At 31.2% G+C, this 27552-nt stretch overlaps 1 protein-coding gene across 1 annotated transcript; it reads left to right on the forward strand.

Annotated features, from left to right (window-relative positions):
- The first annotated feature begins 277 nt into the window (after positions 1-277).
- On the forward strand, positions 278-23629 carry LOC149563772 (BTB/POZ domain protein). The gene is made up of 2 exons (XM_089826900.1): positions 278-1101; positions 22246-23629. Exons 1-2 carry the CDS (start codon positions 391-393, stop codon positions 23161-23163), a joined length of 1629 nt encoding a protein of 542 aa, XP_089683026.1. The 5' UTR covers positions 278-390; the 3' UTR covers positions 23164-23629.
- Positions 23630-27552: the final 3923 nt, after the last annotated feature.

The raw sequence follows: 27552 nt of genomic DNA on the forward strand, positions 1-27552 counted from the left end.
ATGAGACAACTATCCCATTAATAAGACGATAAACAAATAGTATACAAATACAGACAAACATATTGCATAGAAGGTCCCTAAATGTAGTACCATTTAAATTCATTTGATTTCCTTGAGATCCACCATATGATACTAGTAAAGGGCACAAACAAGGAGGACCCACGACAGATATGGGAATAATCATGACGCTCACATGACAAATATCACAACCTTAGTGGAGGCAATCATGTTAAACAGAAATATATTTAAAAAGTCCGTGGCCTCCACTCATAAAAATAAATCAAAACATAAGAGCACTATACCTTCACAGGCGAGCCGTCCATGGCATCGAGCGAATAATTTCAATCAACTGACGGCAAATTCGGTTGCTGCCAATTGACGGTAATTGTAATGGCGGAGCAGAGATTCGTCAAGAGACGGAAGAAGATAGAGTCCACAACGACAGCGCCGTCAACAAACGGCAAAAAGGATCGCAGGTCGCGGGTTCGAAACGCGCCTCTGGCAGTCGATGCAGAAGGAGGCATCTGGTGTTGCGCACCCTGTCCTTCTCCAATTGCCGTTACGAAAAACCTCAAAAATCTCAAAGATCTCCAGAAGCCGAAGTCGAAGCCAAAGCCTTGTAAACCTCAACCTCCCGGGGATTCGAACCCCAAACCTGCTGATGTCGAACGCAAAGCCTTGAATTCCAACGGATCGCCTTTAAGGCTAACGGAGCCCGCCGTTAAAATCCAGACAGCCGGTGATGAAAACAGCAATAGTAATAATAATAATGCTCAGCCGCCGCCGCCGCCACCGCAGCAGCAGCAGCAGCAAAGAATTGGCTACAAATTTAACGATTCAGAGAGCAGCGACGTCAGGGTTTCCGTGTGTGGAAAAGAGGGATCGTGTGTTAATTTGAATCTGCACATACAGGTTTTGGTAAAGTACAGCAATTTGTTTGCTGCGAAGCTCGCCGAGCAACACACTTTGCCTTGCTTACTGGAAATCGTGGAGTGCGCGGACATGGAGATGTATGTGGAGACTTTGCGCCTCATGTATTCTTCAGATTTGAAGCGCAGGCTCATGAGAGAAAGCCTTTCCAGAGTACTTCGCATTTTGCAGGTGAGTTGTATTTCTTCTCATCTCTTCTGTAAAATTTTACTCGATAAGTCTGATTTTCTGAAAATATTGTGAATTTCTTCCTTTCATCTTTTCTGTACAAATTTATTCAGATAAGTCTGATTTCTGATTTTCTGAAAATATGACTAAAAAAATTCTTCGCAATTTTCCTGTATAATTTTATTCAAATAGTGCGATTTTCGGTCAATGTTCGTCAGGAACATTTTATTTTCGCTTGTTTCTTTGCATCCTTTCTGTCTGAAAATATTTAGATCCTTTTCTTCTTCGCAATTTTTCTGTAAATTTTTATTCAAATAGTACGATTTTCGGTAAATGTTCGTCAGAAACATTTTATTTCCGCTTGTTTCTTTGCATCTTTTCTGTACAAATTTACTCACATAGCTGTGGTTTTCTGAAAATATTTAATTTTCTTTGCTTCGCAATTTTCCTGTAAAACATTTTATTTTCGCTTGTCCAGCAAAAAGTTGAGTTCTTAGTACTGTAAATTTCTATCAAAGCAGGAACATATTGTAAAAAAATAATTTTCTTCTGATTGAAAATAAATAATTCCGTCTACCAAGTATTTTCTTAGTAAATATATTTTCTTCAATATATAATTTTTTAATATTATTGGAGCTGGTTTTAGCGAATCTGAAGTTCTATTAGTGTCTATTCACAAATATTTTTATTTAATAAATTATATTTTTTCAAAATAATAAATTTTTATTTAATATTGTTGGAACTTAAGTATTTCTACTAAATATATTTTCTTCTAAAATAATTAAAAATTTACAAAAAAATTTTAATGTTATTGGAGCTGGTTTTAACGTATGTAGAGTTCTATTAGTATCTATTCACATATATTTTTATTTAATAAATTCTTTTTTTTTTTCAAAATAAAGTTTTATTCAATGTTGTTGGAGCTGGTTTTGACGTATATTGTAAGTTTATTAAAGTGTCTATTCATATATATTTTTATCAATTTTAGATGTCCTTTGAACAGCTTTTAATTTTTTGAGGGTTTTCGGTTGTCCACTTATCTGTCAATATCAGGCAGTTGGGGTTGGAACAGCTTTTTACTTAATAGTTTTATGGGGAATATTAATTTTGCTGTCAAAATCAAGCAGTTGGGGCTGCCACTCAACTTCAGCTTTGTTGGGACTCTCTGTTTTTTGTCAGTTTAAAGTATGTTTGTTTTTCTCCCAAGGCTGGACCCGTCTTTCCTTGGGATCAGCTCTTTGAATCAATTTCTCATTAGCCAATCTTCAAATAGATCAGCTTGATATTATAGTAGATATTTGTATTTGATGTGATAAATAGAAAGTGTAAATGTGATTCTATGAAGTAGGTTTTTGTTGAGGGGAAAGGAAAATTTGTGAAATTTTTAAAATTGTATAATGATGAAGGAATAATTATATTTTTATAATATTAGTTATTTAATCAATTACACTTAATAATCTTGAACTTTACTAGGTCAAATTGGTCTTAGTATCTTTTAGATTATTCTTTAATTAAATGTAATTAATCTTTTTTAATTTCTATTTTTATTTGTAAGAACTATACACAAAATAAACTAGTACTTTTGTTTTGAAATTTGATTTTGTAATTATATTTTAATTAGCATTTATGAAGTCATTTAAAATAACAATAAAAAATAGAAGAGTCTTTTAATAGTGGCATCAATTTTATTTTCAAGATTTCTATTTTTAGAATACTCTCCTTAAAATGTGTTATAATCCAATAACCTTTAGATGATAACTAGGACTATAGATAGTAGGACTTTTTTTCTTTTTTATTATAAATTTATTTTTCCAATTACTATGTTCACCTCTCTAGAAAGTGCTTTTATTGCCCACAATTTCTAATATTGTACAAACTAAAAATGAGATTTATCAAAGTGAATTTGTTCAAATAGAATGTTTTTAAAATAAATTAGGTATCTATTGTTTCAACCTAAAGTTTTGTATATTAAATTATTTATATAACTAGAAAATATGCTTTGTTCTTGATTTTATATTTTATATTCTATTTTATGTTTCTTTTAACTAGGGGAAAGGACCTAATATACACACACCCCAATTTCGTGTACTTGTAGATCATAAACATTATGATAGTTTTCAATAAATAAATAAATAAAATTTGTCTTTATATGCGAGCTAACTACTTAAAGCTAAGGTTTCAAATTTTGGTTATTCAAAGATCTCTCTGTCAAGATTGTTTAGCACAACATGGTCATTTCAAAGTGTCGTCTGATGCCCAATATGTTCTCGCATCAATAGTCATTCACTCAAAATTGCTAGTACTTGTGGTCATATGTCCTAGTATTCATTACAAAATGTCTCAATAGTGGTGCACAAACAGGCCAATTGCCAACCAAATATTAGTAATTTGGGGGTCAAGATGGAAAAAAAGAGCCATGGTTATTGGACACCCTGTCAATTACTAATACTCTTCTCCTAGGTGGAATTTATATTTTTGAAACTAAAATGAACACCCAATCACAAATTACATGTTAACTTTAGATCACCACAATCTTAAAACTTATATAAAATATTGTTTAGTTATCATTGATTCACCACATATCGTTGTGATTTATAATTGGAAAAATGTGAAAAGAGTTAAAATAGGACCCCCAACATAGTGTACATGTAAAACTATGCTTCATACCCAAAAAAATCACATTACCCAATATACTCGTCATATCGGGGTAATGTGATTTTGCACTAGTTAATAGGGTCAAAATCTTATCTTTTGCAGATTTGAGATCTTTGTATATAAAATAATTGATGTTTGAGGTCGACTTTACTAGCTATGGTGTCACTTATTCCACAGTATCGTCAGAATCACTACTGTTGACAATGTCAAGGGATTGAAGATCAAAATCAATGAGTGACCAATGACCCAATTGGTGGGTCCATAACCCCAATTGACAATGTTTAGGGCCAAATTTGAAGAATGCAATGCACCATGACATTGTGTTGTACTTGATGGTTAAGAGGTGACATAAGGCACCTAACAAAAGGGTGTTTTTTTTTACCTTTTGAGTCACAAAGTTGATAATGTGACTTATTGTCAACAAAGAACTATTTATTAATATGCATGTGATTGAAAGCTAGTTCAAATCATGCATTTGTGGATTAGGTAGAACATTTATGATTAAATTTATTACGTAGATATATCAAAGTGCATGATCATCTTGTTCAGCCTATCAAAAGTACCATAATTAGTGGCCAAATTTGTTGTTTGGCTTTAACAAATGAAATGTCTCATTTTGAAAGGTCAATGGTTGTTTTACATGTTCTGCTCCAAGTGAAAATTCCACAATCTTGCATTTCATGCCTAGTCATTGCATTTTTCACTTAGTTTTATTTACTTTTCTTCTCATTTATTTTGTTTTGTCTTTGGGTATTGTTTGACTAGTGTCAATATATAGTTGAATGTAATGTCAAAAAACTGAATGAAGGAATTGGGAGAAATAAGAAAGAGTTAAAGTATGTTGTCAATTTAAAGGGTGACTAGGGCAAACTTGATGCATTGACATGTGTATATGTCAATTCACTCGTGTACAAAGTGGCAGAGTGCCCTCCATGTCTATTCCAACTACATTTTTCAAGTTTTCAAAAATAAAAATAAAAAAAGAAGGAAATGGACATAATTTCTAATAAAGAATTATGGTTAAAGCATTTTAAAAATGGGAAATGATAAAGGAGAAGGTTAGTTTGGATCCTTGGCATGCCAAAATGGTAAAATGTACAAATTGCAAAAGTACCCCCTAAACCAATGTGCCACTTTTGCCACATTTTCAAGTTTGCTGAAGTTTGAAAAAAAAACATTGTCAATAGAGGGAATTTCAACCCCTTGAGGTGGTGGTTAAAACAAAATGAAAATAAGAAAATAACAAACTATCAAAGCATGAGAAACACTTTTAAAAAGGTTCAATATCCAAAATGGAAATACTAAAAAGAACAAAGTGGTAGAAGTCACCTCTACATTTTTGTCAAAAGTGAAAATTGAAAGAGAGAAAAAGTGTAAGCTTTAGAAAGGAAAAAAACACTCCATAAAGAAAATTCATTTTGAGCAAAGAGACAAACTAACAAAACACATATTGAACATTTGCTTGCCACTTAAGTTTAGACAAAAAAACCCTAGTTTATGGATGGATGGATTGGTAGTGGCACATGAGATCTATGCAACTTTAAATAAGTTAAAACATTAACAAATTTTATAATAGTTAAATTAACATTTTAAACTTGAGGCAATAATATCTTTGTAGATGAATGGTGTGTCTCTTGGTTGAAGTTCTGTTACGATGCCCCCACCTATTTCACTACAATTTTATGAAGTTTTTTTGAAACAAAATTACAAAGTAGCAAAGAAAGAAAATCAACTAGAAGATATAATAATAAATAATACTCAAAAAATAAAATATAAATAGATAAACAATAATATAAATCAATATAATATATCAATGATACTATTATATATCATTACAAAATGATATAATACATATCAAAATAATTATAATATACATGGAAGCAAATTTCTACTTTTGCACGTTTAAGCAAGATATGGCTTTCAAAGATTTGGTGAATGAGCACCTAAAGAATGTTTTATCTTTGAGTCATCATTATTTCCTCATCTTGGTTATGGCACATTTCTCGACATTGAGTACATGACATCTAATTCTTGGCTTAGAACCAACATTGATATTGCCCCTCTCTTTTGTGCTTGGGGGTCTTTATTTTAGGTTGAAGGAGGATGTGAAAACAATAATGGAGCAGTGTGTGCGACTTGAGTGGGGAGTGGGCTTGGATTCAATATCTTGCAATGCATTGTACTAGGGTGTGGTTTTGTGTTTGCTAATGGGGACTAATTTGGTTTTATTGTTGTGTGTATTTTGTTGCACCCTTTCCTTTTACATAGAGCACTAGGTAACATCCATGAGAGGAAGGGAAAGGCCCAAAAATTATGGGCAAAACTTGTGGAATTTGTGCATGATTGGGAGCTTGTCTTGGTTGTCGAGGTTCACAAGTAGAAATGGATTCTAATCTCTTCAAGCTTCACTTATCGGCAACATGAGAGAAAATGGATGTTAAAAGGCAAGCCAGGGTATGGTGTAGTCAACAACATAGTCATGGTAGTGGTGGTGCCTGTGGTCATGCTCACAAAAGTTGGCATGACTCTTGCAGTGGTGGTTAGCATGGTGTTGTGGTTGGTTTTATGCATGGTGGTTGTGATTGGGGGCTTGCTAGTGGTGGTGCTCGAGTGGGTGTTCATAGTGGCATATGCGGTTGTGGTGTTTCTGAAGGGTGGGACAATGTCCTAGTAGGGGATGGCTCATTATCCCTCCCCCTCGCCTACTTTTCTCCAAGTTTTTAGTAGTTTCTCTCTATGGGTTTTTGATGTCATATGCGTAATTCTTTTGTAGAATAGTGTTGTTGCATGTGGTAGTTAGTCCAATTTTTTATCTTTGTAAGGTGATGGGTTATGAGTCTATTCTTACTATTTTTTGTAGTTTTGTTCCCTCCCAAAGATTTGTATTCAAGGTGTAGTGTTCAAGATTGATTACAATGGTTGATATAGCTTCTTGATTTAAGTCTCAACTAATTTTGGACAATTACATTATATTTTGTAATAATATTAATTTACAATTAATATTAATAAAATATTAATTTATAAATAAAAATAAACAAGTTATAATATAATACTATATATAAATAAAGATTTTTAATATATTATCATATAATATATATTACTATATATTATACAAATATTTGATCTTGTGATATACTATAATATAAATAAATTATATATCATCGTATAAATGTTATATTTAATATATAATTAATATTGTACACTCTAAATATACATTATTAGAGCATGATATAAATCTAAAATATCACATAATATATATAATAATAAATATATAATGTATATTCCAAACAATATAAACTAGTAGTCGCAAGCTTTTGTGCTTGCAACAATGAGTTGATAGGTGTTTACTTTAAGTAAAATAAAATTTAATTTTGGAATAAATCAAATAAATAATATTTACTTATTTAATTTATTATATACTTATAAATTATTGTCTAAAAAATATTCTCATAAAAAAGGGAAGTCTCGGTGCTTCACCTCTGTGAGCATCACATAAATCCAAAGACTACTAATTGTTCTATTTATTATCGTGAGTAATGGATTCTTGTTAATTTATATTCATTAAACATGAGTCAATAAGTTTGACTCAAAAACTACATAGTTAAACCCTATAACAATATCACAATTTAACTTCTTGTGGAAAATATCTTCTACTTATTAATTTAAAGTCTATTAGCTTAAATTTATGAATAAAATCATTTAAAAAAAATAAAAACTAAACTAATTTAAAATCTACCAACTTAAATAACTATAAAAAAAAAAATCATTTAAAAATAATCTGCATAAAAAAAACTATTATGAAAAATTAATATGAGAAATATTTTTAAAAATATAAAAAAATAGCAACTCTCGTAAATATCATATTGACTAGACTAAAAATCAACATTCAAATGAAAAATTATACTAATTTAAAAAATAAATTAAAACAATTTCAAAACTAAAACTTCAATCACAATCGCTAATCCTATTCGCTAAACTCAAAATCAATATTTAAAGTGAAAAACTAAACTAATTAAAAGAATAAAATAATTATTTTTAAAAATCTATAAAAATTAATATGAGAAATATATATATAGTAAAAAAATAGAAACTCCTTGACAATATCGTCTTGGCTAAACTAATTTAAATAATTAAAAAACTAAAACTTCAATCAATTTTAAAAATTTAAATTTAAAAAAAAAAGAAAAGAAAAACATAGTGGAGATAACAATTAATTAATTTTATAAAAATAAAATAAAAAAAGAGTTAAAAGTATAGATAAATTAATTTATAAATTGAATGGGAGAATTTAAAATAGAGATAAATAAATAAATAAGAAAAAACGAGAGTTAAACATTGTAGATAATAGCTAATTAAATTAAACAAATAGGAAAAAAAATAAGAGTTAAAGTTGGAGTGAGATAAAATTGGTCGAAAAATAACTAACGACAAGCATTGACAATTTTTCGGTCAAAGGCTGACAATTTTTCAATCAAAAAAGTAATTTCGGCATTCGTTCATGCTGGAATGAGCTCTCTTCTAGTATTCGTGCATTCTTAAAACAAGTTTTGAATATCATTTGGACTTGTTTTGTTAACCTAGAAGAGGAGTCAAAATATGCATATCCTATGTTTCGTTGCAACAATTGAAATGGGAATTGGAACAAGTTTTGTTTTAAAATTTTAATAATTAAATTATTATTTTTAGTTTGGTAATATTTTAAATAAACAAGATTTTTTATTTATAGAAACTCATTTTTTATTAAATTCTTAAAAAGTCAAATTATTTTAATTAGCCTTTATTTTTTAGCCAACAGACTATTTGTGAGAACTTTGTTCCCGGAAATTGAAATTTTGACAGAAAAGTTGTCAGTTGATTGGAAAAGTTGTTAGTTAGCTGAAAAATTTGTTAGTTTGAGTGGAAAATTGTAAATCCTTCCCATTAATTATTTACCGGCCAGTTTTTATCTCACTCCAATTTTAACTCTTGTTTTGATATTAATTAATTGTTATCTCTACTTTTAACTATTATTTTTTCATTTTCAATTTATTTTAAAAATTAAGTACTTGTGATCTCCAATTATTTCATTTTGTGATTTCTATTCAACTTTTGATTTTTAAAATTGATTTAGATTTTAGTTATTAAATTATTTTAATTTATTATTTATATTAGTTTAGTTCTTTAAATTTTATTTTTTAGTTTCTATAATTTATTTGGTCAATAGAATAAATGTTAGACTTGTCGCTATTTTTCATATTTCTCTTATTAATTTTTCATAATAGTTTTTTTGATAGAGTTTTTTTAAATGATTTTTTTTTTCATATTTGATAAATTAAATTTTAAATAAATAATATGTATTAATCTATTTAAAAGATTTTTTTTCTATTAGATATAAGGAGTTCAAAGATGCAAAAAAAACCACAGAGTATCAAAGAAACAGAGGACTAGCCTCACACACAAAAAAAAAAAAAAAAAGATTACATATAACTCGAGAAGATAAGAAAAGGATGGAGCAAAGAAAAACAACTAGTGGAGCACATCATCAAAGGTGTCCACCCACGTTGTCCAACCCATAGAACCTTCCATCCAAACCATGATCTTTTGATCTTGAGTTTGTTTAGGCATGCAGATCATCTCGCTAGTAGTGTTTTGAGGGTTTCTTTTAATCTCCTTGCTGATGAGGTTGACAATTTGATTGAAGGTGTGTATATTATCCAAGTGCAGCTTGCAGAAGAACCCATTCTTCACCTCATTAGCGAAGAAGGTGGCATGACCATCTTTAAATAGCCTTTTGAACTTAGACTTGTTGATTTTCATGGTAATTTGAATCTATGAAAAAAATTTAAAATATGTGAGACTTCAAAAAGACTCAATAAGCAATTTGGGGATGTTTTGAAACCTTTCTTCATTTCTACACTTCCAAATTTTCCACAAAATGTTAGATGAGAGAATGTCCCAAAACATGTTAACATCTTTTTTAGCATTAAAAATAAAACCAATAATAATTTCAAAAATATTGAAAGTAGAAGGGATGGATATGCCAAACATCAACCAAACCTCTTTAGCAAAACTGTACTCAAAGAAAATGTGTCTTCTCGTTTCTGGGGTTTTGCAAATGCTGCAATAATTAATATCAGAGAAAGTGTTCCTAATAGGAAGCTTGTTGAGAATAAGCAACCTTTAAAACATTTAATTTTAGGATCAATAGAACTTTTCCAAAGATTATCAAAAAGCTTATTCCAGGAGGAAACATCCAAATCAGTATACCAAGTATTATTAACATGATTGATAATTTATTCATTGCAATTTATAACAATGTAAATATTCTTAGCTTTAAGTTTGGAGATGATGATACCATGAGGCCATTTAATTTTTAGATAACTATTGGAGTCAACATAACATAAAGTAGGAATATCCTTACTAGCCTTGACTATCATATTATAAGTTTTCTTATGAGAATCAGGAAGGTTAAATTTATTCTTTAATTCATCCCACTGGATAAGTCTGCCCCTTTTCAAAGATATCAATAAATTGTTTGATCCCATGGTTGGCCCAAATTCTTAGCGAAGCACCCTTGGGTAAGAGCAAGGGGTTTATTACCCAGCTTAAGGTTCCATCAAATGGATCTTTCACCATGGAGGTTCTTATCATCATAGAAGTTTTTGTTTTTGATGAATTGCCTAACATGGTTCCAAGCTTTCCAAATCGACTTAAATACTATCGAGCCTTAAACAATGATAGGAAAATCACCACAAATGAGATCAGTGACTCGAGGAAGATTCTTCTAGAATTTGGCATTTTTTGGATATCCCCTCTCAATATTGTTACGAATCAGAACTTTCCAAGGGTCATCTCCCTCCAAGGCATGAAAGATCCATTTGGAGGCCAAAGCGAGACCACCTAGTCTTAGGTCTTTAAGCCCCATGACACCAATTCCATTTGACAAAGTGAATCTTGTTATTCCCTTTCCCATCCGACCAGATATACTTTCTGATAGCTTTCTGGATTTCCAACACTTGGTAATCATTAAACATCCAAGCAGAGGCATCTAGTATATATTGTAAGAAGAGAGAATTTTCTGACACACATGGATTCTACTAGCAAAAGACAAAGACCTATTGTGTCATTTGTTTAGTTTATTATGAATCTTATCCTTGACCCAACTCCACATCTCTTTTAAAGAGGGTTCAATGGAGAATGGGATACCCAGATATTTGACAACTTTAGAGGGGCCACCCCATTGGAAACCGAACTTATCAAACCAATCAAAAAATTGTTCTTTCCATCCAAGACAAATAGACTTAAAATGAGATAACCGAGCTCCAAAAATTTTATAGAAAAAATTGAGTTTATTGATCATGGCTTCAAAATTAGCTTCAGAGGCTTCATGAAAAAGAGAGATGTCATCAGCAAATTGGCAATTGATAATTTCCTTACTATCAGGAAGGGTGATGCCTTTAACTGTAGGGGATAAAGTGTTGTCTCTAAGAATATAGAAGAGAGCTTCAGAGGCAATAACAAAAAGGGCTGGGGCAAGTGGACAACCTTGTCTCATCAATCTTCCCAAAGGGAAAGGCGCTGAAAGAGATCCGTTAACATCAACCTGAGCATGAGCATCTTTGAGAAGCATTTTAATAATGCCACAAAAGAAAGAGGGGAAACCAAAAGTAGCAAGCATCATATTGATAAAATTTCATTCAATTCTATCATAAGCCTTTTCAAAGTCCAACAAAAACATAGAAACATTTTGATCAATATGCTTGGCCCAATTAAGAGCTTCCCAACTAGTAATCAGATTTTCTAAGATATATCTACCCTTGACAAAGCCAGTTTGGGTAAGACAAACAAATTTAGGAAGAATGGTTTCCAGCCTACGAGAGATAATCTTAGCTAGAATTGTATAAGAAACATTTAAAAGAGTTATGGGTCTCCAATTCTTGATAAGGGATTTATCACCCTCCTTGGGGATGAGTTTAATAATTCCAAAATTAATATCTCTACCCAGAGTTCCAGTATCAATGGCTTCATTGTATATGTTAAGTAAAACTTTGCAAATCCATTTGCAGTTAGCTTTGTAGAATTCCACAGGCAACCCATCAGGTCTAGGGGCTTTATCGTTATTAAGGGAGTTGATGGATTTTTCAATTTCCTCAAGAGATATGGGTTTCTCGAGGATGGAGGCATCATGATCTGAAATCCTTTTGGGGATAAGATTCCTACATTGATCTCTAAGAGCCCTAACATCCTGAGAGTCTTCAGAAGTGAACAAATCTTCATAAAATCAAGCAAACTCTTTCTTAATAATGTCTATATCCGTAGTTAGTTGATTGTTAATGAGAAGCTTATCAATAGTCTCCTTAGCCTGTTTTTGCTTAATAAGATTGAAGAAAAATTTGCTACCTCTGTCTCCAAATTGTAACTAATAAGCTCTTGATCAAATTCTAGCTCCCAGAGCTTTTTGATCTTGGTGTTTTCTAGGAGCGTTCTTAGCATGAGCAAGTTGATGACAAAGATAAGGGTCATCAGAATTGTTTAGGATAGCCGTTTTAGCATTATAAAGATTATTGTTAAGCTAGGACTCCTTATATCTATAGTCCTTGGCCTTCTTTTGACCAACAGTCCTTAATAAATTCTGCCAAGCAGAAATATCCAAGTTCCATCTAGACTAATATAAGTAGGGATAATGAGACTCATTAATGAGTCTTATAATAGAAATAATAGTAAGGATATCTTCATCTTCCAGAAGACTAGTATTAAGGATGAATTTATAGTTAAAACGATTGCTGAAAATAGGGGAGCAACTAAAGTTAACCGAAATAGATATAAGGTGATTATCTGAGAGTGGTAGGGGAGACAAGGTTATTATGCTTGTGCGGAAGCACAGAGAAAAAATTATTATTAAGGTAGAAACGATCCAACCTAGAATAGATTCTAGACTGACCTTTCTAAAAATTGCACCAAGTATACCAAAAGCCTAGGGTTATTGTTCTTGTTCCCACTTAATAGATCAAAAAGAGATTTAGCAAATTTAAAATTATTCTAGGCAAGTTTTTAGTAAATATTAGGTTATTTAAATTGTAAATATTATGTTATTATGTTATTTATATTAGTTTAGTTTTTCTTTAGATATTGTTTTTTAGATTCTATAATTTATTTAGTCAATATGATATATTTGTTAGAGACGTTGCTATGTTTTCATATTATTATTTTTTGTATTTCTCTTATTAATTTTTCATAATAGATTTTTTGAAAGGGTTTTCTTAAATGTTTTTTTTTCATATTTGATAAATTGAATTTAAATAAATAATATTTATTAATCTATTTAAAAGATTTTAGTACATATTATGACATTTAAATTGAAAAATTATTAATAATCTAATTTGTTTACATAAGATTATATTTTAAAAAATAATTTTATTATTGAGCACCTATTTGTTTATCGTTGCAAGCACAAAAGCATACATATTATTTTGTATATTATAAATTTAATTCTAAATTAAATCAAACTATTTTAATCTGTAATAAGACTAAACGCAAGATTTATTTGTAAAGATAATATTATGAAAATTGAAAAAAGATATCAAATATGATATTAGTCATTTTTGTCATTTATAAAAAACACATATTGAACGTTAAATAATGTTGAATTAGTTGATATCTTATGATGAACTGAGACCAAAAATGAATTTGACTGGCAAAATACAATCAAATGGCAAAGTCACGAACTGACAACCCATATGCTCAATTTGCGAATTTTAATTCTTATTTTATATTTTACAAACAATATTTAGATTTTTCAATTCACGCCCAATTCCTGCAACCAAACGAGGCAATAGCCTATCAGCTAAATAAATACCCAACATAAACAAACCGTCACTTGCGGTTTCTGAACGAAAGTAAAATCGTGACCCTATAGCCGCGTCCATTCTCCCGACGCGGGATTTTAAGGGAAAGATCGAACAGGACAATATACCACCAGCATCAAAGGGAAACTTTTTTTTCATACACAGTCAGCAATTAATGCTCCAATTAGCATTTGTTAGTATACAGTTACCCTACAAATTCATCAGATTAACAGCAACCAATGCTAGGGGGCAAAACAGCAAGCAGGAATAAGATTACAATGGAAAAAGAGCCGAGCAGCGAACATGTCTGAAGAGTAAGGATAGCATCTCATGTTATTGCTTATATCTTTGACATAATTGATGACCAAGATATTGGAATAAAAATGAAAATATGGATTATAACATGAAAGAATACGAGTGTCATGACCATATTTCATTGAAAATAATGTCAGAAACTCATATTATAGTGACTTGTGTGAACATAATAGTACTATGATAATTTCTGTTACAAAATTATCATTAAACATGGACACAGTTGAAAGAGAAATTTTGTTACGAGTATGAAAACCACCAAATTGTTTTTACCAATACAATACTGATTAATCAAGAAAATCGATTCAAATAAAAATTGCAGTGATATTCACAATGTTATGATAGTTTTAAATTAAGAGATAGTACTGAATGAATGTTAAACGAGTTATATTGATCCCAATAAATTTTTATTAAAAATTCACATTCCTATCACCAAGATGGTAAAGATTAATATCACATACATTCTAATCACCAAGATCCCATGAGAGTGAGGCAAGAGCATAAAATGATAAATTATGAAAAATACATATTTATTTCAAATAAGAACAACTATCCCTTGAAACATGTCTAATAAATATGTGCTAGAACCAAAAATATATTCAAATATGTTAGAATATTATTAAGTAAAAAATACATAGCTTTTGTTAGGGTTGTTATTAGTTTGGGTTTATGCACAACAATCTAGTTTATGGATTTGCAATTTTTATTTTATTATGATTTTTATTACTTTTTTGTTTATCTATCTATTTTTATGTATATATGTATTATTTATATCAAAAAAAAGAAATTTATATAATTTAAAACTAAATCATTTTATAGTAGAAATCTATGATGCTTGATCATTGATCAATGTTAAATGTCAAAGATAAACATTAAAAATTTAAATACTTGATCATTGATCTATAATCACAATTCTAAAGAAAATCATCACATTGAATTACTGAATTACAAAATGAAAACTCAAAATATAGTTTGAACCCACATTTTCTTAGTTTGGCTCATGGGTTCACACGAGATTCCCCTGGGTCTGCATGGGGTGGACCCTAGGATCCTCGATGGATCTAGATAGGGTCTGTGTTACTAAATCACGAATCTAAATCCAATTCACACCTAAATCTGGTTCAAGGGTCCATGGTGCAAATACGGTAACGTAGGTTTAGAATCTTACCTTTGACAATAGCAGCCTCTACTTATTAGAATGCATAATCACACCCCCGACATTTTCAATGTGTCACCACTTTCAATTGCTGTTTTTGAGAGTAACATATTATTCTCCAAATTGATCTCCTATTGGATGTCTTCAAATGAAATCTTCTCCCCTTTATATCTTATAATGTGGGGGAAAGTCAAGACCTCTCATAATCACAATCTTTTGGAAGAATCAAAACTTGTCATCATTTCTGCCCTTCAAGAGAGTCATGACCCTTCATTGTTGTCCTTTGCTAAAATCATTAATTTTCTTCCTATTCCTTTCTTCTTTCATAAATCCTAGTCTTTTTTTCTCCCTTCCTCAACTCCCTTTTATATCTTTTGTCGAAGAAAACACAACTCTTCATTATATGTTTCTTGACCTTTCACTATTATTTTTTTTTTTATAATTTATTTATTTAATTCTATATCACAATTTTCTTATTATTTATTCTTAAAACCTAAAAAAAAAACATTTCAAATGAGGGTTTGCTCAATTAAGCTAAAATAGAAACGGAAACCATAATATAGAAGATAAATAAAAAAATAAAATAGTAAAAAAGTTCTTCAAAGTTTTCGTTGGCATGATGGTAGGTTGCTCCAAATTAACAATGGGACCTTCCAAATGCAATTTCCTCCTTTGTTGTATCTATCTCCACTATCAAACGTTTTCTTCTAATGCAACAAGCCCTTTTTGAAGAGTGTCAATTTTTAGTTGCACCATCTCATTGCCGGACACTATTTTTTATTTCATCCTCAGCTTCAACCATAGGTTGCTAGTCGATGAGTTGAATGTCAATTTCAAAGTCATTCTTAAGAAAATTGTATATTTGTTGGCTATCATCAAATACTTGCTAGCTGTAGATATTGTTTGGATTAGTTGGCCTTTGAGAATCTCCACACTGCAATGGTATGTGGGCGAGATGAGATCATCTTCCTTATTCTCATGTTTATCACAGAAACCAATGAAATGATCGATTGTTGTATAAAAGAAATGTTTTGCAAGTGATGGCGTACTTGTCCTCCACATCGTCCAGCATATTTTCTTCTGCGTGTAATTTGATATTTACCCCAGGCACATGGATGGTACCATATGACAAATCTATTTGAATGCTATCTCCAATAGATTGTGCCAACTTCCTAGACAACAACCTATTTCATTTGGTGTGTTAATCAAGAATGATTTATTAGGCTATGCAACAAATTTAACCTCAACATTATTTATAATACCTATGACATCCACTTGTCAAGGCCATAGCAAAACATTGACCATGAGACTTGGATACTTTCTGTCCTAATTAATTGACAACCTGAGAAGACATGACATTATTGGAGGCAGTAGCGTCTAACATACAATTATGTAATGGACATTTAGTAATGATGAAGGTGCTGTAAAAAAAAGATTAACACTTGGAGGCACTAGAGTCTAACATACAATTATGTAATGGATGGACATTTAGTAATGATGAAGGTTCTGTTAAAAAGATCAACACTCAAATGACTATTGATTATGAAAATTCGCGAAGTACATTTCCATAGTTTCTGAATCCTCTTTATTCTTTTTTCTGTCTGGAAGCTGGTTGACTCGGAACATTCCTGACAATGACATAAGACATAGTCCTATCCCGTGTTCAAGAATTCTAAAGATCTCTCTTATTGGGATAGAGATCCTAACTTAACTTTAAACTTGTACCATATTAATAGGTAATGGCTTAGAAGGGGCATGTCACGTGGAATAGTTACATCCTCTGCATCGAGAATAAAAGGAAACAATTAACATAAGAGGAACCAACAGTTCTTATCTTTTGACGCTTTCTTCTTCTCTGCAAGTCTACTCCTCAATTGTATATTTGATCTTATTTGGTTTTATATTTTCAAGTATTTGTCTATGAGAGGACATTATTTGATGGTATGATATTTATAATTTTATATATATATATATATTCTCTAGTTTTTGCAAAGGTACTTGTTTTTTTTTTTTTTTTTTTTTTGCCCCTCTTTGATTGGGGTTTCATTTCTAGTTCCACATTTTTTTTTTTGGTTTCTACTTGTCTTTTTTTTTTGGTTTCTACTTGCCTTTACAATAGGTTGTTCACCAGCCTACCTCATAGTTGATATGTGGCTTGAGTTTGTTCTAGTGCTGCATTGGCGAGGATTTTGATGTCCTTATTAGAAGGTTTTGTTTTTTCATATTTACTTCATGAATTAAACATTCAAAATCGTGAGCTGACAATTCATACAGATTAGGACTAGCACTACACTCTGAAGAGCATGTGTTTATATTAAAGGGGTGGGGTGGATCAGTATAAAACAATTACAAAGTACTAATTATAATTATATTTATTATACAACATGATTAAAAGAACAAACAATTTGTCTGAAAACTTTTATAGGAGAATTTTAGGACAATACATTATTTAAATAAATTTCTCTTACAAGACTTGTAGGTACCGACCACCACAATCAACAGCTTCCATTGATAAGCACCGACTTAACAAGGGACACCAATCTCTCCGGAAGAAAACGCCAACTTCCAAAACGAATTTCCAACTTGAATGTTTCAGCATGTGATGGACATTATGATCCTCTTTATTTATTCAATCCGTAATCCCTTCTTATTAACGTTAACCTTAACGCACTTGCATGATCACATATGCTTGCATATTCTTGCCTTGATTACTTCTCGTTGAGTGATCTTCATATATCTTCTATTCTATCCTTCTCGAATATGCTGTTGTTTTTATAACCTATCTTCTATTCTTCATACTCCTCATATAATTGATATATTGTTTAATCATGAATGATATCGATAAATTTTCTTGTCACTCCCTTCTCGGATCTGTGTATGTATCATGTTACATTTCCACAAAATCCTCCATCAAATGTTTTTTCCTCAAGCTATGCTTAAAATCAATCAATTATCATTGTACTTCTCTGCCGCTACACTCCTCCATCAAATGTTTTTTTCTCAAGGTATGCTCAAAATCAATCAATTATCATTGTACTCCTCTGCCGCTAGTTTTACTGATTAATCTTTGTGTCCTTCACAAGATCTGTCTTATATCTGTTGGAATGTATAATTTCTCCCTCAAATGAAATTGTAAAAATTATACTAGAAAAATCTAGAAACTCTAGCTGGATTACGAATAGAGTTAGGTCAAATTAATATTTAGGTTTGTATATGTTTAGATAGTTCTAGCAAAGTCTATTTGTCCTATGTCGGTTAATTTGGATATTTCCAAAAACAATCAAACACCTCTTTAAATAGAGGCATCTTGTAATGTTATTGATATGGACAAAATGGTTAATGAAACATATTAGTGCCGCGGCACATTGAGTATTTTTCCATTTTAGTTTATTTTGTCCATCCACCTTTCACAAGGTATATTAGAACTGTCGCGATTTCTACAATATCTGCACTTTAATCGATTTCAGCCCATACCTATATATATATATATATATATATATATATATATATATATATATATCCCCAATGTGGGGAGCTTGATTGCCAAGGGTCAACCCCATAAATAAAAAAATTCTTTCAATTTTTTTCTGTTCCATGTAAATGCTATCACAAAGGTGATCGGCCATTAAGAATTTAACTTCATTTGATTGCTGTTCAATTCTGTCTCTGATCTGCTTCAGCAATCTATGTCCTTGGCAAACATTCCTTTGACATTAATCACAACAATCCAAAACATCTCGTCTTCTAAATCACAATTAATATTGTAATATTCCTCATCCTCCAGCTCATGCTGGAAGACATCTTGTTGGTCATTCTCATACTCGTAGTACTCAGCACAACATTCTTCATTTCGAAATTCTTCTTCTCTATTCATTGAAAGAGCAACTAGACGGTTTGATTAATCAGGAGGGAGAAAAGCAAATTTTACATAAAGATACCACCTCTTGGAAGTTCACATGGTCTCTCTCAACTGATTTGGTGTATCTTTTTCTTGCTATCTTAAAACAGCTTTCTTAGAAGTTGTTTGACTATCATTTTGTTGTGTTTTCCTGGATCAGTCACTATTGTAAGTTCCATTATTCTAATTGTGTATATATTTCTGCTCCTACAATGTGTTTGAAAGAAACAAACCTTTGAGCTTGTAGTCAAACTTGATATCAAGGGTTTAGCACATTGCCAAACCATTGATTTCACTGCTGAGTAAGCTGCTACTGGCAACAGCCTTATGAAACTTGATCATATTATTATGCATGGGTATCCTTGTGACTTAGTTCAGCGACGAGCAGCCAGCCGCATGTGCAAATTAGGGCGAGACTAGTTTTGCATAGGTGAAATCAGCTGCCTGCAAGATATCTCACCTTTTAAATTCAGAAAAGATTTAAACCTAAGACAATCGAAAATTATCGATAACCTCAAGCCTACTCATCTACCCTGAAGACTTATAGAACTTGATCATCATTATGATTCCTGTGTTTTTTCAAATTTCAATTTTATTGTCTTTTGTAATGATTAAAGTTATTTTGCTTGGGTATACCTTGAGCCAAAGCCTACCGGTACTATTGCTCAATTCATTCATCCCGAGCTCCAAGTTCTTGCTTCCTTGGCCTTACAATGTCCAATAAAGCTCACTCCTCATTGAAGATTTTCTCTCCCTTCAATACGATGCATTGGCTGATTATTATAAAACTCTTGTATATGCTATTGTGACCTAGTTGGTGAAACATGGTGTTCGGAAGTAATAGCAATATGTGCTCTTGTGTTTAAGCGTGCCGAAAATTCTCATACGTGCGTCCCTAGACCTATATTATCTCCTCTACCAATAATTCTATTGTTTCTATGCACATCATATGCACTTCTAATATTCTAAGAAAGTTATCAGCAGAATCATCATAAGCATTTCGTTATTGATGCCTCAAATCTGCAAATACATTGGTTATACCTGATGTACTTGTTCTAGATTATTTGTCTTGGAGGACTCGCCGACACCTCTACTAGCCTTTAATTTTCCATGCCTTCTTGATGTGGAAAATGGTATCCACTTTCTTCTTCTATCAAAGCAACTTCATACCTTTTGGGTTGACTGAATAGAGGTGCAACTCTTTGAAAAGAAGAGACAAGCTTTCAACTTTTATAACCATGTTTTCAAAAATGTTGCCACCAACTCTAAATGGCTACAAGTTTTTCAAATCACCGAAGTCTTTCCTATCCACAGAATTGGATTCTTTTCAGCAACGACATCAGTCTATTGGTTTTGTAATCATTGCTCCAAAATCCTAGAACATGATTTAACTCTCAAAGCCACGGGTTGTCTGTCATCATGAAAGTAAAAGCGGGTTCATTAAAGTCGACAGGCTCTCCTACACATTGAGCTCACCGTAAACTTACGAGAATTCTCTTAGAGGTGATCCTAAATATAAGACAATTTTATCTACCAAATGTTGTCACCAGGTCAAAGACAGTCCAACTGCACATTTATCTCTTATAGAGATGATAATACCGTCAATTTATAATATGCAAGATAATGATCCAAGGACATGATACAATATTTTTTTTTGTTTTGCTATAACTTAAATCTTGAATTACAAAGATATAAAAATTAACTTCAAATTATTGATTAACAATTTCATTTGTTTAGTCATTTGTTATCTACGTTTGGTGCCTATTTAAGTGGGTAATAGAGTTATGGGATACAAGAAGGAACAGTCAATGAATGAAAACATGAAAAGATGATCTAAGCATAAATAAACTTGAGAACAAAGTCATATACATGAAATAAATGGTCATTACATTTTAAAAATATTGCAACATTTATCAATTAGACAGATAATCTTGAAGACATTCTATCCTAGACATTGACAATAGTCATCTTACTCTATCCTACACATTCACAATAGTCATCTTACTTAGGATGCTTCAAAACCTATTAGTACTTTTGAAAGCTCAGCATTGAATAGTTGAAAATGTAAAAATCTTGTCACTCACATAATTCCATGGAAATGGCAATGAAAAACTCCAGGAAAGGAAAATAATCAATCAAAAAGCTCATGGGAATCTGCAACGACTCTTGCAACCTAAACTTACCAATTTGATTGATGGTAACTCATGCCATAGCTCGACAAAATAATAAAAATCTCTTCTGCAATAACTTCTACTACATTAGATCCCCTCCATTAAGTCAATGGTACAGATTTGAATTGGCATGAGCCTAGTGGTTGCTCCTCATAAATCATTTACAGGGTTCCATATTGTGTGCTACAATAATTCTTCTGAAATCAAAAAATTTAATCAAAGAACACATTTAAATGAAAAAACAAATGTGGTTATAAGACAAAAATAGGCACATTTTAGTTTAATCAAAGAAGTTTAATCGAAGGACACATTTAAATGAAAAAAACAAATGTGGTTACAAGACGAAAATGGGCACATTTTAGTTTAACCAAAGAAGTTTGATCAAAGGGTTCCTGGAAACGCATTTCGTCGGGTTTCTAAGACAAAATGGAGGAATTTCCCGCCTAGGTGTCCACTTTGGGAAGTGGAAGAGTCATTCTTACATGTCTTTGGCGGTTGAAGAGTCTCTTTCGTAGGAGCCCACTTTGGGAATTTGAAGTCTCTTTCTTAGTTGTTTTAAAGTACAAATTTTTGCTTTCCTCGAAGGGCCTTCTTGTTTGGTTTGAGTTTTCATATCTTTACTGGAATCATCGAATGCCATCTACAATTTAAACTTATTTGAACCAACATTTTCCATTTTATCACTTTATTTGGTTTTCCTAGTTTTATTCTTGATAATACTGATTGTTTATTGGAAAAATATCAACAGAGCTTTTGGAAATGTGTTGTCCCAAAGTCCTTTCTATTCAATGTTAACAGAACACTCCAAGATTTATTTTTCCTATTGGTTTTACTACTTTTTGAACTGCAATGTATGTTGGCTCTACTTTTACGGTTCTGAATCACCTTTGTTCGGTATGCTTTAATCGCAGAAATTAGATATCATTTTCTTTCTTCTGATCTCTCTTGATCTTTGGCTTCTTTGTGATGGTAAACCATGAAGAAAATTGTTCAAGTTGAGATTCTATTGTACCGTTATTTCAGTTTCTGTTACCTAACGGAGTTATATAAACATCTGATTTCTCACTTTGGGTAGGAGCTCTTTATGATTCTCTCACTGTTCCAATTTTTTATTTTGATTGCATATTTCAGGTTTCAGCTGCTATTGCGTTTGATGCTGGCGTGTTCTCATGCTTGGAGTACTTGGAAGCTGTGCCTTGGACGGAGGAAGAAGAGGAAAAAGTGGTTTCATTTCTCATACAACTGCAGCTAGATAGCAATGGAACAGGGAAGGTTTTAAGAAGGGTATTGACAGAAAGTACAAGTGGATCAGAAGAGGTTATCGTCCATATCTTACAACTTGTAACCAAAGCTAACAATGAGAAAGCAAGACGAGAAATGAAACCATTGGTATCAAGAATGCTGAGAGAAAATGCAGCTCAAAGCAATAACACTAATGATGTTAGCAATGTGAATCTCTATGATGCTTGTCGGAACTGCGTGGATCTACTTTTCCATTACTTCATTCAAATAAAGGGTTCTAATTTCTTGGATAGTTCAAGCGAAGACAGGGGTTCAGTTATGAGTCAAATAAGTCGTCAAGCCGACAATCTTCATTGGTTGCTTGACATTTTGACGGACAGGCAGATAGCAGATGATTTTGTATGCATGTGGGCAAATCAATCTGAGCTTGCAGGCCTTCATTCGAATATCCCAATAATGTTCCGCTACGAAGTAAGTCGCCTTACTGCAAGATTGTGCATTGCAATAGGGAAGGGTCAAGTCTTGGTATCTAAGGACATTAGGTTGTTATTTCTACAAACATGGCTGCAACCTTTGATTGATGACTATGGCTGGATTCAGAGAGCCTGCAGATCATTGGACATGAAGGTTGTTGAGGAGGGCATATGCCAAACGATTCTCACTCTACCTCTCAAGTATCAGCAAAACATATTGCTTACTTGGCTAAATCAGTTCTTGAGCAATGCTGACGAGTGCCCCAACCTACAGAAAGCATTTGAGGTATGGTGGAGAAGAACATATATAAGGCCTTACATTGAAGATGAGTAAAAGCCAGCAAAATCTTGCGAGTTCTGAAGCACTCGAAACAATGATCTAGATTCCGACATGACTTCCAGATTCTTTTTATTGAACTGACTTGCTGCCATGGTGGAAAACATGACCTTGATGACAGATTTAGAAATCTTTGATGCCAAAGCCAGTATCTTTGGAGAGGTCAAAGCTTTCTTAACATTGTTTATAGAGTGGACGGCTTGAAGTCCCAACATCATGTCAAACATTAAATTATGATATAGTTAACAGGATAAGAAGTGAAGAGAAAAAAATCTCTTGATCTCAAGACTTGGGATATAGAGATTGAGATTGGGGTTATGTGAGCAATTAAATACTTAGGCATGTAATGAGTACTGATTGAAGTCCATTGTTCAACACATGCATGCAAAACTCATTTGTCTTTGACTGTATCACGAAAAGTGCCTTGTATATAAAAAATGAGTGCGTAGAACTAATTACTCTATTTTCATTTGTTCCATTTCAGAGTAATTGATCAGTTTGAATTACTTCGTATATGTTTTTATTTTGCTCCACCTAAGTTGCAGCTGTGATTGCTAATATGTATCCTATTCATGGTTAGAGAACCAGATCTCTTAGGTGCAGTCACGAATTTGTTAAAAACAAACACTTAAATTATTTTTTCTTTGAACTTGTAAAAAATAATGTATAAAATTGTGATATTTTTATTAGGATTTAATTGTGTGATTTTAAGTCAAACTCATTGACCCATGCATAATGAGTAGTGATTCGACATGAATCTATCTCTCATGAGAATAAATGGAAGACTTAGCACTCATTGAAAATTATAATCACTACTCATGAAACATGGGTCAATGAGTTGGACTCAAAATCATATAGTTAAATCCTGATAGCAAAATCACAATTTGAGTTGCTATGGAAATTATCTCCTACTTATCAATGCATAAAATACCAATTCCTAGATGAATAGCCACTAAAGTACATCCCTATACGAATACCTCTTCAATTTACATACTAGATATAAACTCATATTTTTTTCTTTTGACAGGGGCTATTCTAGATTCCCATGAAGCTTGGACTCAAACCTACAACTCCCTCTATGATGTTTGGTGCAACTCCATTTCAATCACTTCCTCTTTATATCCTAACATTTCAACCCATGTCATTGCAAATATATTAGCCATAATTTTTTTTGGCAATGAGAAGTTTTGTGACTTGAATTTATAGTTTTAAGTGTGTTCTTTTTTACATGAGGTTATAGTCAAGTCACATAATTATGGACAGTGGACTAGACTTCAATTTCAATAAATTAGATAGGCCACTTTCAATGATGGATGCTTTTTAAATTTATATTATTAAGATATAAATGGTAAATATTTTATATCTTCTTTTTCTTTTTTTCTTTTTCTAATTCATATTCTTATCATACTTGAATTTTTGAAATGTGCAATCATTAAATAGTTAGTGGTCTAATACATCATTATATTTAAATGATTGTAGTTATGAAATATTTATGTTCAAGTACTATAAATCAATGATAATTAATAATAACGACTAAAGGTGCTATCAAATAGCTATAGAATTAATATATTTATTAGTTAAGCATTATATAATATATGCCACTTCTTGTTATGACTTAAAATATGTTTTTAAAAAAGTCTTTATAGTATTCTTACTAATTTTTAACAGTCAGGAATATAAAAATGATTTAAGAGATTTTGATATATATTAAAAAATATATATATATATCATTATTTATTTATTTTTTACTAATGACTTTTATTTTCTTCAAAAATCTTCAAAAAGAACTTAAGTTTGTCCATAAACACTCATATAAATCCTCACATCCTGTAAGATAAACAAAACTAGCATAACATTAGATTTCATAATCAAAATCAAATTAAATTTATCATACTACCCCAAGAGTTCATGTTTGTAAATATTATTGTATTCAAGTCAGAAAAACATATTTTATATTTCAATAATATTTTCTACGTGTCATATATTTTGAATTTCAACCATCCAATCTCCTTCCTTGAGAATAGTAGCAAATATTTAACAATGGAAAATTATCCTTATATGTAGTGCCTGCCCTCGTTTACATCTTTTCTGGACATTGTTGTTGTTATTATCAGACTATGATAGACTAGTTTTATGTTGATGGATTAGTAGTATTGTTTTGAGACTATCAGACATTATGTTATGGATTCAATTGGTATATGATGAGATCATTTAGACTTTACATTTCATGTGTGCATGATGATCATTACATTGCTTTTAGTTATTGTTGATGATTAGTTAGATGGTTTATTATCTCATGTGTTTTATTATGGATACTTACCCCATACTTGCATGTGTATGGTGTGCGTGTTTGCTCATATTGTATGGCGTTTCTGATATGGTTAAGGAAGGGAGTCATAGTCACCTGCTAGTCAGGATCTACACGATGCACCACTTCCTACCATTGTCTATTTAGCTTAGCATTATATATATTGTATGTATATGCATGGTTTTTCTGTAGGTTGCAGGTACCGGGTATCGACTTCCTTGAATTGCCAGGATGAGCGTACCCTACTACACTATCTCAATGATAAGAGAAGGGAGATAAATTTTCAAGTCCAAATCTCAAACCCTTAAACCAATTGTCCTAGTGAGGTAGGACAAGTATCTAGATATTTTACCCACCAAATGTGTCGGATGACATATTTCGTGATTTTTAACCCTTTAGACTGATTTTGTGTGAATTGTTCTATGATGGGTTTTCATATTTTATCTTGAAAGTCTATGGTGAATTTTCTATTAATTAAGTCTTAATAAATAGATTTAATTAATAAATTAATTATTTGAGAAAATTAATATAAAATATCATGATCTTTGATATTTTGATTATAATTAATTAAATGAGGATTAATTGAGAATTAAATAAAAGAAAATTAGAAATTAAAATTAATAATAATTATAAAATAATAATAAAGTAATAAATAAATAATAATAATAAAAGTTATAAAAATTAGAATGAAAGTTATAAAAATTTAAATAGAAATTATATAAAAAGTAAATTGGAGTTATAAGCTTGTTTAGGAGTTAACGCACCTTTTCATTTCTCATATGTCAACAACACCGGGGTTAGTGTATCAATTAAGCACATGGTGTCTACAACCTTATGACTCATCTAAAAGGTTGGAAAAGACATGCTTAGTTGGTGACACCTTCTAGCTATTTCTAGAGAGATTCTAGGTGTTTCCTGAGAGCTCTTTATATTCAGGCATTCCTAGAAGCTTAGACATAGCATTTGGAGAGCATTTGGAGCATTGGAGGACTCAGGAACTTTGAAGAAGGGAGGAGCTTGCTCTACGGGTTTTTCGAGGAAGAGCGAATTAGCATCAGAATCCGGGTAGATTCTTGTGATTTTATTTATGCTATTTTCGCATCTTGCACTTCTTGTCTTCTTCGTGTCTTCCATATGTCTTCTCAGAATTTTCCTATTTAAATTGTATGCATTCTCAATATGGGTAGTTAAAGTTTATTTGAGAATCTTATTTGCATAAATCTGAAAAGAACACGGGGGTAGGGTTTAATTGGTAGCCAAAACCATTAGATGTATTATTGGATAAATTTGAGATCAAAAGTTTATAGGAAAATTCTGAAAATTGAAATTTTTAAATAAATTGTGTATATATATGTTTATATTTTCGAATCTGCATACATACATACATACATATATATATATATATATATATATATATATATATATATATATATATATATATATATATATATATATATATATATATATATATATATATATATATATATATATATACATGTCTATATGTTGTGATATTTGATAAAACTTTGTATGTATATATATACATATATATACACACACACATATATATATATTTAATTAATTAAAAGTCGAATGAATTTTCGCAGTGAAATCTCATTAAAATCGCATCGCGATTTGTATTCGCGCATGATAACGTTTATTAAAAAACGTTATGAAAAAAAAATTAAAATTTGGAATGGGGCAGGAGGGACTTATTTCCCTACCTCCGCCGATGACTATGACCACGCAGACTACGGTACCACAAAGTACCTGCGATCCGCAGGACGCATATATAATTGTGACCGGCAATTATTAAACTTGCCATGTGTAATGTGCGGTTGTCATATGTTTTGTTAATTCAATTTTTTATATAATTCATTTTTATAAAATGATAATTATATATGTATATGTATTTATATATATATATATATATATATGTATATATATATATATATATATATATATATATATATATATATATATATATATATATGTATATACATTATTAATAATAAATAATTAATATATTGATAGATGATTGGAATTTAATGAGTAATTCTTTAATAAAAAATTATTTT

This window comes from Cupressus sempervirens, chromosome 4 (assembly GCF_028749045.1).
Source record: "Cupressus sempervirens isolate cs-2001-9-10 chromosome 4, ASM2874904v1, whole genome shotgun sequence".
Classification (NCBI taxonomy): Eukaryota; Viridiplantae; Streptophyta; class Pinopsida; order Cupressales; family Cupressaceae; genus Cupressus; species Cupressus sempervirens.

Bases quoted from the DNA above. Each gene is read 5' to 3' on its own strand.
- LOC149563772 (XM_089826900.1), top strand. From the start codon at position 391: ATGGCGGAGCAGAGATTCGTCAAGAGACGGAAGAAGATAGAGTCCACA. The intron at 1,102-22,245 runs GTGAGTTGTATT...TGCATATTTCAG, and splicing joins GAGTACTTCGCATTTTGCAG to GTTTCAGCTGCTATTGCGTT.